Raw genomic sequence first — 12,693 nt, 5'->3', positions numbered from 1 at the left:
CATGGAGAGGGGAGGCCTTGCACACACAACCCACAGAGGCCAGAGCTCAGGAGGTCCCGGCAGAGGCCCCTAGAGACAAGAGGGGTGAGCTCCCCACCTCCACGGGCCAACCAGGCCCCTTCCTGCCAGCTCCACCACCGCTCTCCCAGCCCAGAACCAGGTCACAGGGGTGGAACCCTAGCAGTCCCTTGTAGCTAATAAATAACCCCAGTAGTTTCCCCGGCCAGGGCCCACCTCCTTCCTTCAGCAGCTCTGACCCTGGGGACTGGGGGCGGGCTGGCAAATCCCTCACACATCCCTGGTGCTCGCCATCCCCCCTCCCCCACAGCTGCATATAAACCCTGGGGAGCCTGAGGTCTAACAGCGTGAGTCTCAGAAGCTGGGGGACAAGCACGGTGCTCTCTGTACCCTCATCCAGCTCACCCCGCTGCCAGCACAGCCCCAGGTCGAGAGCATGGACAAGCTGCTGCTTTGGGTCTTCGCTCTTGCCAGTCTCCCGGGAGCCTTTTCTCACACAGGTAGGGGGTTCAGGGGATGGTCAGGGAGAATGAGATGAGAAAAGGGGTTGGGTAAGTTACTTTTCCCCCTGCATGTAGGGTGAAGGTCCTATATCTCTACCCCACAGACCTCCGCGGGAAGGTTTTTGTGTTCCCTCAAGAATCTTCTACTGACCACGTGACCTTGACTCCAAAGCTGGAGAAGCCTCTGCAGAGCTTTACCTTGTGCCTCCGAGCCTACAGCGACCTGAACCGTGCTTACAGCCTCTTCTCCTACAACGCCCGAGGCAAGGACAACGAGATCCTGGTCTACAAGGAAAGGGTTGGGGAGTACTCGCTGCACGTCGGAGGAACCAAAGTCACCTTCAAAGTTGCGGAGGCATTCCCCAGCCCCACGCGCATCTGTGTCACCTGGGAGTCTTCCACTGGCATTGCTGAGTTCTGGATCAACGAGAAGCCACTGGTGAAAAAGGGCCTGAAGCAGGGCTACTCGGTGGCAACTCAGCCCAAGATCGTCCTGGGGCAGGAGCAGGATTCCTACGGAGGGTCATTTCAGAAGAACCAGTCCTTTGTAGGGGAGATCGGGGACTTGTACATGTGGGACTCCGTGCTGTCCGCACAACAGATCCTGTCTGTGCAGCAAGGCTCCTACCTCCTCGATCCCAACGTCCTGGACTGGAGTGCTCTGAACTACACAATTCAAGGCTATGTCGTCATCAAGCCCCTGGTCTGGGACTGAGGTCTTGAATCAACAAGAGCCCTTGAAAATGAAATACCAACGTGTAAAGAATCTGCTCAAGACATCGCCATGCGAGGTCCCATGTCTGGAGCGCTTTCTTCTTTGACTTTCCTGTCTACGTGTTACTGAGTAAAAAAGTATATTGTATCATGCCACCCACATTTGTTCAGTACTTGTTATAGCTCAAGCATTTTTGCTTTGATCCACTTATTTGGAAATCAGTGTTGTGGGGTTTTGTTTTTTTTTTAATCATCCAGAACATCAGGTTGCAAAGTGGGAGGGGAGGGGAACCCATAACTATGAAGATACATCACAAAGCCAGAGCATTCCCTGAGTAGGGCAGTGGCAATACTGACAAGCTACTCATCATTTATATTAATTCCAAATGTGTATAAAATTTCAAAAGGAATCCTATTTGGTTTTCCAGCTAAAAATCAAAAAGAGGTCTGAGGTTACAGCAGAGAAACAACTATAATGAGGTAAGTAAAAAATAACGTAGAAACTGACATCAAATAATGAGGAAAACTAGCAGCAGGAATGGAAACTAGAAATGTGTAGAAGCCTGGAGCCCTCCAGCAAGGCGGCAAACATGCCTTTTTTTCTAAAAATCCCCAGTGGTATCACACGATGCTTGATTTTCAGGATACCATCCTAAAGTCATTCGAAATCCTATGGATCCCCGTCTCAGAGAATGTAATTTAAACCCCTAATGTGACACTGTCCTCCATAAGCTGACCCCCCACTCCCTCTTTCAGGTACAGCTCTTAGCACCCATCCTCTTCATTGTAGCAGCACAAGATACTTGTCCGATTTTATCAGTCGTTGCTCTCATCACGAGAGCCATGAGCCACAGCTCCTGGCCCATCCCCAACAGAAATTCAGTGCCTTCTTAGAGAAGGACCCCAAAGAGAATTTGGCTGCATATGGAAAATAAGGCAGGATTTGCCCAGATGATGGGGGCACGAACCTGAGGGAAATGAGACCACATCCAGAACTTCAAAATGGTAACAAGGGATTACTTCAAGCTCCTGCGTTCATTGACCCAGGATCACTGAAGAGGCGGACACCAGCTACCGGGAAGTATGCTAGAACCTGGAAACTCCATTAATGGAGCAACAGGGTCAGGCAAGGGGGAACAGGTAGAACCCGAGGTTTGCCAGGTGCTTAAATGGATTCGCAGGAACTTCGGAAGAACATTTCAATCTCTCTGCTGAGGTGGAAACCATTGAGAACATCCAAGTGGCTAGACAGGTACTTTAGCGATGTAGAAAATTTGTTTCCATTCACCAGCTCATGACAAAGTGGCTCGCTTTACAGTTTAACGTCAACCACCTCTCCTGTCCTGCGAGCACCATACTTGTACTGTGTGCACCAGAAAGACCAGGCTCTTCCTGTAGAGGACAGGTTTGCCTGGACACTGTGCTGGGGCTCGGCAGCAGACAGCATTAGCCGAACAATCCCCCCCCACCCACCCACCCCTGCAAGGAACCTAAAAGAAGTTTTAAGAAATGCAGCCAGTGTATACTCAAGTGGCATCCCCCCAACCCCCCATCAAACGACTACTCTGTGCCAGACACTACACCAGATGAAAACGCAGCATTGAGTGGGTCACGGCACAGGTTTTGGAGTTTATAGTCTACTCGGCCAATATTAGAATCCATACCTCACCATCTTTAGGTTTTCCTTAACCTCAGGTTGATATCCTACTCCGTCTCAACTCTGAGATGGACGATTTACCCTCGGTGATCATTTTCTACCACTTCCATGTGTCTGAAAATCTAATATCTGTCTAGTTTCCTGCCTTTGGGGACCCTCTGCTTCCTGAGATGGCTCTTACGGATAGAACACAACATGACTACACACCAGTCCTTCCTTCTAGGGGACCCACACTGCATCCGAAAGAAACACTCCTGCATCCCTTGTCCCCCATTAACTCTAGGGGTCCAGGATGAATGAAATGCAGAGGACACTTCTGCGTCTACGATGGCTTTAGGTTTCTATCCGGCAGCCATGTCAAGGTACCAGGAACAGGACCTAGGATTCTCCCAAAACAGCAGTAAAGCCACAGCTCTCCCCAGAGCAATTCCTCCCTATTCCCGCATTCATCCCCTCTGCACACCTTGTTCTGGCCAAAGGATACAAAAGTCCTTGAACTTGTCCATCATTTCCTCTGAAAACTGCTATAAGTGGATCGGTGTCATGTTTTTTATTAACTAATATCTATCACATTGATGGCTCCTTCCCACGTGAAGAAAGAAGAGCTCTATTTTAACCTCATTTAAAATAGAGACAGGATTTCTGCCTACTTGCTTTAGGCATTTTTCTCAGGTATAACGGTTGTCACAACAAGGAAAATAGCAGAACTCAACAGAAAACCACTTCAGTTCTTGAGAATCCAGAAAGGAAATGGAAGGACCTGCAAGGCAGGGTGACCCAGGAACTTGACTGGATACTGATTCTGGGTCAAAAACCATGGTAATGGCCACTTTCCCCACAAGGACCACTAAGGCAGGGAGACCCGTGGGAACGAGCAGTGCATGGGTATGCAAAGGGGGCCGAACCCTGCAGATGGCACTCATGAGAAAAGCAATTTTTGAGCCTGTATCTTGGACAAGGATGCATCTGGTTCTTCTTTGTGAAGCTACTGAAAACCAGGTCAGAACACTTAGCCTCACGGCTCCAGGCCTGGCTTTTACCAGAGAAGCCCATGAAGGATTTTTCTTTGATAAGAGGGCTTGCAGTTTTGTTTTATAGGGGAAACCCTGGAGGGGTCAGAGGTTAAAGCAATGAGGTCTCGGAGTTTGGGATATGCCTTAGTGCAGACTTGAGTTGGCGGGGAGGATGAAAAGTTGCTCTCATCTTCACTCAAGAGCATGAGTGAGTGTGTCATCACATCTGGAGAGCAACGCCAAGACATTCTAGGTATTTGTGGTACTTTCTATGGCTTACAATGAACACGTGTCCAAGAACACTGCAAGAACAGAACACAAGGTAACATGACCTGAGTCACTTTCTCTACCTTGACAGGAACAAGTAGCTAACTCATAAACAAAACTCCAGGTACCACCCTACAGCTGGAACAGTGGCAAAGGCACACATGTCCTGTCATAACCACTGGACCGAGAAGCAATATTACTAGTGTTATGGATACACTGCTCTGGGGCCCAGAATCGGGGGGGGGCGGGAGGGACTAATCCCCCCATGTCTGGAGTCAGGAGGCAAAGGCAAATACATAGCATCTCAGAGCTCTGGCTGGTGCAGCAACTCGTCACCATCACCGGGGGAGGGGGGGGAGGGGAACCTACAAAACGCCTGCTCAGCACCCAGTCCAGCGCAGTACCGGCACCCCGTGAGTGAGGGGGGGGGAGCAGAGGAGGATTACCCTAACTTTAAGTCACCTGCCTTACTTTCTGGGGGTACGCCTAGAAATAAAAAGGACTATCCATGCTCTGTTTTCAGTCCCTGCCCCTCAGCCGAATCCTCACTAACCAGACCCACGTAGGTCCCCTACTGAAAGGGAGAGAAGCCCTTTCCATAGATGCAGAGGCACACCGCATCGGACTTTCATGGAAGGGCATTTTCCCCGACATTAACAAGGACCACACACAAACAAAGATTTGAAGGAACAAATGATGGTGCCACGTGACACGGAACACATCTTCAGTAGAGCCGAGCTGTTTTTCCTCAAGAAAAAAAAAAAAAGCCCAGCCCATGTGAGAGCGAAGTTTGCCCAGTATTCCTTGTATGACCCATTTGTAATGAGATCCCCTGGCTCATTCCAGGATTCTGACTCCACGCAGACCCACGGGATGCCAAGTCTCTTGGCAAATCAACCCAGGAGACGAAAGCTAGGCAGAAATTCTCCCGAGTCCCTTCCAAATCAGAGTTTAAAGGAGCAACTCCTGCAAAGGTACAGCCAACAGGGCCAGAGAGGCTCCATGTGAGGTGTCACCTTGTGCTTCAGCCAGAGGCCAGGGATGTGCAAGTGACCTAATAAGCTCCTACAGCTGACCTAGAGCCTACTAAGGCGGACTCTGAAAGACAAAGACCCTGTCACTTCCTTGAGCAAGCAAGCAAGCCAGCAACCTGTTTTCCTAGCATTACAGTGATCTTTCGCAGACAAATCATGATTGCCTGGTACACTCCGAAACCGTGAGCGCATGCAAGCAGATACCACAATGCGAGGTGTGTAGACTCTGGGGAGGAGACGGATGAGATTGTGGAAGATCGGTGAGGTTCAGTGGGGGTGGAGTCCGGAGCCGACGACCAGGAAAGAATTCTGCAGATGTCTTTGGTGCAAAATGGTTGCTTATTAAAGCACGGGGACAGGACCCGTGGGCAGAAAGAGCTGCTGCACCGGTTGTGAGGGGTGGCTGATTATATACTATGAGGTTGGGGGAGGTAAGGAAAAAGGGAGGTCCAGAAAGGACTTTCATATGTTAAAGACTCACAGGATACCAGAGGTTTTGCCACTGTCAAGTTAAGGTGTCTACCCCTCTAGTAAGACATTAACATGAAGATAGTTGGGAACTTCCTGGAGCAACATTACACTCTGCCCACTTCCAGTTTCTGTCTCTGGGCTGCAGGTTACAAAGACATTCAATTGTATTTACATTCCCTTCCAGAAGCTAGGTTACTGATAGAAATGCTTTGTTCTTGTAGACTGCTAAGACATCTGTAAACTGAGGGAGACTTAAGTCTTGCAGGATTGTGGTATCTATAGGTTAACTATTTCTTTGCCCTTTAGGGCAGCCAGGAGTGCCTGAGGAATGTCACATACATCCCATTTGGGGGGGGGGGTTGCAGAGTGTCAGTTTGATTTGTCCTCAGCTTACCTTCTATTCCCTCATCAAAGACTTCCCTCCCGCTCTCATTTAATTCAAATACTTCCATGTAATCCTCAGTTTCTTAACTCCTGCCTTGCTGGCTCCCTAGGTCTATTTGGTTTAAAAGGAAAAGTAAAGGACAGGGCAAAAGTCTAGGGGAAGGAAGAAAAAAAAAAATAAGAAAACCAACAAAGAAAACATGGTTTTTTGGGGTTTGTTTTTTTTTTTGTTTTGTTTTAACTCACAATTCCTTCACACAGAAAATGTCATTATGGGGGCTCAGCCTACCTGGCATTTTTTAGTTTGTTTCTAGGCACGTATTTTGCTTATAAAGATTTAGGCATTTATAAATACCTATGGCTTTTGTCAATTTCTTCCCTTTGCAAATGGTGTTTCCTTTACACCCTCAGTGTGTTTTCCCCTCTATTTGTCTTTTTCTTCTAGTAGAAATATTGGCTTCACGACTAAAATTTTGATGCATGAGCACATTTCCGTATTCTTATTCCCCCACAGGGTTTCTATCCTTCTGGAATGTATAAATCATCTTGAAAGCTTTCCACACTATACCGTGCTTTCAAGATTCTCTACCCCTGTGTCCCTTAGAAACACCCTTAGGGCACAGCCACAGGAGGGCTCGGATTTGGGAGGGAGAAGGGCCGATTCTACAGTGCCCAGCTGCAGTCGCTTCCGCTGGGCAGGCTCAAAAAATCAGCCCCCTCCCCCCAGTCCAAATCCTCCTGATGTTCACAGACCCACATTCTAACTGCTGAGCACTCATCCCAGGCAAACTGCAGTGGCAGGAACGACCCCCCCACTCCATGCCCTTTCGGCTCCACGATGCTCTCTGGGACCTCCTCTTCCCTCCCCACGTGAGCCCTGGCGTCCCTTGCCACCGGAGGTCTTCTGTGTAAGAACATAAGACCCAGAAGGATGAAGAGTGTGATTTACTTCCATATCCCCAACTTCCCATCTCATCCTCTGGGACCACCCTCACCTCCAAAGACAGCAACAGCCCTGCATTTGTCATCTGAGCCGTGTGTTCCTCTCCAGGAATCATTCCGGAATGCTCCTGCACTTCAAAGAGGTGAAGAAGAGAGCTAAGTAGACAATTGCCCTTAATCTGCACACGATGCTTAAACATCACCACAAACGTAACAAGATGCAGTAAAATAGAACTTCTAAAATAGAATGTGGTTGGAGGAATGCTAGGAAAAGTCAGGGTGAGCAGGACACCGACTGTAGGAAGCACAGCTGGCCACCAGGGAGTATGGGACACGCACGCACAGGTAGAGGGATTATCCCAGTGAGCACTGTCCCCCCCCCCGCCCCCCGCTGAGCGACACAGGCAGGCGCGGTGGCTCCCCCTAGCGGCAGTGCTTTGCCCCTCCCACACAGCCCGCCCACTTTCCCCTAAGCAGATAGTAACTCGCTCTGTGCTCTCGCAGGTCTTCATCTGCATGGGAACATTTGCATTCATTTCCAAGTTTTAGGAAGGTCCTAAGAGAGATTTTCACAGTGCAGTTCAATCCAGTTGTGCACCATAGGCAATAGTTATGTTTCCCCAGGAGTCAGCCATCCTGTCTACATTTATAATCTCTTCAAAGAAAGTAAATTTGTATTTACCCAAGGCATACTTCCAACAAATCTGGCTGGTTTGGGGTAAAAGCAACACTACTTTTCAGACCCTAGTTTAAGGATACCAGGGATTTTTCTTCTTCCTCGTCCTGACAATTAAGTTGAGTATCTGCTCTTCCCCCACAACAAATACGCATACTGCTTCCCTGACTCAGTTTTTTAAGTTTTTTTTTGTTTGTTTGACAGAGACAGCAAGAGAAGACAGTGGGAGAGGGAGAAGTAGGCTTCCCGCTCAGCAGAGAGCCCAATCCCAGGACCCTGGGATCATTACCTGAGCTGAAGGCAGACGCTTAACGGCTGAGCCACCCAGGGGCCCCCTGACTCGGAATCTTCACCACTTATCGTCACTCATTGCAACAGGCTCATCCAGAAACAGGAAAGGCAGATACGATCTGCGGTTCTCATCCACGAGCTACTGAAGTTCCTTGTTCACTCCCTGTAACCAGGCTTTCCAGCCCCAGACGCCACTGAAACTGACCAGTCATCAACCACCTCCTTGCTCAACTCGATGTCTCTTCTCAGTTCTCCTTGACTTCTATGAGCCACACTTTCATGCTCTGTAGCATTTTAGAACAAGGGTCACAACCCTCACTGTAAGTACATGTCAAAAGTCGGTCAAGTTTCCTATAACCTCCCTCCCTCCCTCCATTCCCACATAACAGTGAACACATCAGAATGCCAGGTAGATCTTTGACTTCTACTTGCATATTTAATGTGCATTCACCTATACACATACACACATTTTAATATTACTGCTCCTTACATGGTCTTGTCCAGTGTATTCCACAATCCATCCACAAGGACACAGCAGTGCTGTTCAACAGACCTTCACCAAGGGAGGAAGGTTTGAGGTCTACTGTCCAATCTAGTTGACTCTAGTCACATGTTGCTCTTTGGCCCTGAAATGCAGCCAGGGAGACTGAGGAATGGTTACTTTTACCTACAAATTACCACCCTACCTCATCCTTTCTACAAAGCTGCCAAGAGTCACACCATCACTCTGAAATCTTTAACTTTGCAGCTGGTTGGTCTTTTAAACTACTTTGTGGCACACCCATTTCTACCTTAAACACTTGCCTTATTTTCCATGCTTGCTGGACTACTTTCCAGAAAATCTGCAACACTTTCTAGATTGCGTTTCCTAGATTCCCAGTGGAGGTTTCCTTGATGCGCCCCAGCTCTTGCAGCCTGTGGTCATCTTGTTCTTTAAAATGGCTCAAGCCACCATCTGATAGCTGGCAGCTATCTCCCAGAGTCCCTCACCAAACTTCTAGGAAAGACTGCGTGTGCTCGCAAGGGGAGAGGTAGGACCAGAGAAACCCTAGGATTTCTTCCCTTCATCATCTTGCCTCCTGCGGGCTCCCTGTCTGCACGGTGCCATCACCCAGTGAGCTCTACTCCCAATATCATGAACACAAGACTGCATATCAGGAGGGACTTTCCATCACAACATAGTATAATACTTCATAAGCTGTTAAACTTTATTCTTAAAAATCTCTCTGCCAAAAAAAAAAAAAAAAAAAGTTACTTCTTCAGTTATGGTCCTCCTCTTTCCCCTCTTCCCTTACTTGCCCCTAAACCCTCAAGGCCTTCTTAGCAGGTTTACAACAAAGCAATTTGCCAACAGTTTGACAAAACATCTAGGCTGAGCCCAGGATACCTTATCTACACACCCATTAAAACATTCCTGAAGATCCTGTCCTGGAGATTAATTCTACAAACTGTACACTGTTCCATGTTCTTCCTAAGTGACAGCTACCCACCAGTGACCATCTCCAAAAACGCCTGACTCCCTGCCCCCCATTTCCTTGTTCTGGCTGCTCGTACTTTCCCGGAAGAGACACAAGCAAAGGTGGGGCAGCCTGGGCTCTGGTGCCCGTGGGCTGTGCCTAAAGGAAAAAGCTTCCCCATCTGCACCCTACAAAAATAGAGTTCATGAGGAGACTTTGAAAAGGCACGCGTGGTGGTCTCCTCTAAGGGACTCCTGGGCCAGAGGCTTAAGGGAGGATCAAGCAGGGGGGGGGGGGGGGGGGGGGGGGGGGGGGGAGACAAGCTAGCTGTAAGACCTATTCGAGCACCCTGATGATAGAGCAAGACAATAGACTGTGCATGTGTGCTCCCTGTTCGAACCCACGTCAGGAGGCAACTTGCTCCGTACTGACTCCCTACATTGTTTTCAGACACGGAAGTTGAAGAATGCAGAGAAAGAACCTCACAGAGGTGAGGGAGTTTGTTTTCCTGGGCTTCTCCAGATTCTGTGACTACCAGATCACCCTGTTTGTGGTCTTTCTCGTCCTGTACACATTAACCCTGGCTGGCAATGCCATCATTGTGACCATCATCTGCATTGACCGTCACCTGCACACCCCCATGTACTTCTTCCTGAGCATTCTGGCTAGTTCAGATACCGCATACACTCTCGTCACCATCCCACGAATGCTGTCTGCTCTCCTAGCCCAGAATCAGCCCATCTCCATAGCAGGCGGTAGTGCCCAAATGATGTTCTTCGTTGCCTTGGCCATCAACAACTGCTTCCTGCTCACAGCCATGGGCTATGACTGCTACGTGGCCATCTGCAACCCCCTGAGGTACACAGTCCTCATGAGCAAAAGGGCATGTGTCCAGCTGCTGTGTGGCACCTCTGGCATTGGCCTGGTCATGGCAGTTGTCCAGGTGACATCCATATTTACCTTACCCTTCTGTCACAGAGTGGTTGGACATTTCTTCTGTGACATCCTCCCTGTCCTCAAACTCTCCTGTATTGACACCACTATCAATGAGATCATCAACTTTGTCGTCAGTTCCTGTGTGATCCTGGTCCCCGTGGCTCTGGTCTTCATCTCCTACGTCATCATCATCTCCACCATCCTCAAGACCCCTCTGCCCAGGGCCGGAAGAAGGCCTTCGCCACCTGCGCCTCCCACCTCACAGTGGTCATAGTCCACTACGGCTGCGCCTCCATTGCCTACCTCAAGCCCAAGTCCGAGGATTCTGCAGAGCAAGACGTCCTTCTCTCAGTGACGTACACCATCATCACTCCCTTGCTGAACCCCGTTGTTTACAGTCTGAGGAACAAGGAGGTCAAGGATGCCCTACGCAGAGCTGTGGGAAGAAACATTTAATACACTGACCCTTTCTGTATGAGATGTCTATCCCTGAGCAACACACATCTTTGCTGCCTCCAACCTTACCAGCATGTCCTGTGCAGTCCCTTCTGCGATGGGCTATGCCCATCTTGCTTCAACCCCCTACCATAGAGTCAATCTTTGTTTCCGTATATTCCAAAGTTTTGTCCAGGCATTTTCATCTGAGTATCTGAAAGGTCAGGGAGGATGGGCATGATTTTTAAGGAAGTATATCCGCATTTCTAGAGTGGGAGAAGGAATTTCTTAAAAGTACATTAAATGTGGTAGAACCTATAGAAAATTAGACAAAATCTCCCCAGCCAGGTAAGAACACTCAATAATGAAATTATATCAGAACCTTTGGGAAAGGTGAGATGTGCATTAAAAGTAAGAAATTTGGAAGATACTGGTTTAGTCCTTGGAAGTTTAGCTTCTATTTGATTTACACTAAAGCCTTTGCTTCCGTTCAGTGGTCCCCAGAGTGCTGGTCATGGCTGTACACAGCACAACCTTGTGTCCAGTCTGGTCGTGCTCATCAGAATCTCTGCTGCTGGTTCTCTCCCTGGAGCCAGCTTCTTATCCATCATTATGAAGAAAAATAAGTTGGTCAGAAAGAGCTGTGCTCTGTTTGGAGTGAGAACCATGGAAGTACTCTTCACTTGCACCCTCCATGGCACTTCTTGGGTAATACCAAAAAATAGGAAAAACAATAAACAAAACACCAACATCAGCATTCAGGAGTAGTTGCTCCAATTCAAAAAAAAAAAAAAAAGGCTAAAAAGAACAAGAGTCCCCACTCCCACTAGGCCTCCTGAAGAAAACTGTCCTTTCCTCCAGAGCTTCTGGGAGTCACTCTGCTTTCCTGCCTGCACACACATTTTACCACCTCAGGTGATGGTAGGGAGGGTTACACACTTCAGTCTTGTGCCTCTTTCTCCTCAGTATATCGTGTTAGGGATACCTATCTGCCCATTCCTAAATGCTATGGTCTCTTTAAGGGAGTGATTTCCTTTTCCTTCACCTAAGGGATGGTGACATCCAAGGAGCTCATCCGGTGTAAGGCCTGGCTGCACAAACATCAGATTCTAGATGGGAAAACCATAGTTCTCTCAAGAACTGGTCTTCTCTTTGTAGACCATCCTGTATCTTTGAGATTTCTGCACCCTAGAGACAAGCCTTCCTACTGAAGCATTTGAGAGGTCAAGAGCCAGGTCTGAAAGTCCTAGATCTGCTAAAAGGTCTTTCCTGATGGTGCTCTTGGGTTCAGCCCCCCATGAATCCCTCCCCTACATCCAAAAATGGCATCCCCTGGGGCGGGCAGCATGCCTTCCTCCAGAAGGAAAGTGTCTCTCTGACTGTATGACAGGACCCCTCCTCCTGCCACCAAGACCACCCATAGTGCCAACTCTTACCCATCCTCCTCAATTCCTTCAGGACCAGCAACTTCTCGTGTCCTTGGGTCTGAGGTAGAAGTGAGGCAGCAGGACAGGGAGGGCTGTTCCGAGCAGGAAAGCAGTGTGGGGGCCAAATCTGTTCAGAGCCGGCCCAGCGGCAGCATCACCTCCCCCAGGCCTTCGCTCGCTTTCTACTTCTCCCCACAGCCTCTCTTCCTCAGCCCAGGGATCAAACCACTTCTCCCCACAGCCTCTCTTCCTCAGCCCAGGGATCAAACCAGAAGTTTTCCCCCAGGATTCCCTCTCCATCCAGATGCACCCAACAGCAGACACACCACAAGCCACTTGTGCGCTCAGAAGTTCATCAGAGCTGGGCCCAGAGCTGCCAGAGGAGTCAAACGCTAATGGAAGAAGCCTCCCCTCCAGACCTGTTGACTACAGTAATTCAACGAGGTGTCCAGGTTTTTAACTTTAGGA

At 48.9% G+C, this 12,693-nt stretch overlaps 2 protein-coding genes across 2 annotated transcripts; both read left to right on the top strand.

Moving 5' to 3' along the window:
* Nucleotides 1-317: 317 nt before the first annotated feature.
* On the top strand, nt 318-1,395 carry APCS (amyloid P component, serum). Its single transcript, XM_002929443.4, has 2 exons — nt 318-518; nt 626-1,395. The coding sequence occupies exons 1-2, from the start codon at nt 455-457 to the stop codon at nt 1,234-1,236; spliced, it is 675 nt and encodes a 224-aa protein (XP_002929489.1). The 5' UTR covers nt 318-454; the 3' UTR covers nt 1,237-1,395.
* A 6,809-nt stretch (nt 1,396-8,204) lies between these two features.
* On the top strand, nt 8,205-10,819 carry LOC100484560 (putative olfactory receptor 10J6). Its single transcript, XM_011237480.3, is given in 3 exon segments — nt 8,205-8,290; nt 9,878-10,569; nt 10,572-10,819. Coding segments are annotated over 2 exon segments (924 nt in total). The 5' UTR covers nt 8,205-8,290; nt 9,878-9,893.
* The last annotated feature ends 1,874 nt before the right edge of the window (nt 10,820-12,693 follow it).

Source organism: Ailuropoda melanoleuca, chromosome 8 (assembly GCF_002007445.2).
Source record: "Ailuropoda melanoleuca isolate Jingjing chromosome 8, ASM200744v2, whole genome shotgun sequence".
Taxonomy (NCBI): Eukaryota; Metazoa; Chordata; class Mammalia; order Carnivora; family Ursidae; genus Ailuropoda; species Ailuropoda melanoleuca.
This window is presented reverse-complemented; position numbering and strand designations above follow the sequence as displayed.

What these genes read in the sequence shown, in the direction of transcription:
- APCS (XM_002929443.4), top strand. Translation starts at nt 455, where the DNA reads ATGGACAAGCTGCTGCTTTGGGTCTTCGCTCTTGCCAGTCTCCCGGGA. An exon ending in GGGAGCCTTTTCTCACACAG is followed by an intron (nt 519 to 625) that starts GTAGGGGGTTCA and finishes TCTACCCCACAG; the next exon opens with ACCTCCGCGGGAAGGTTTTT.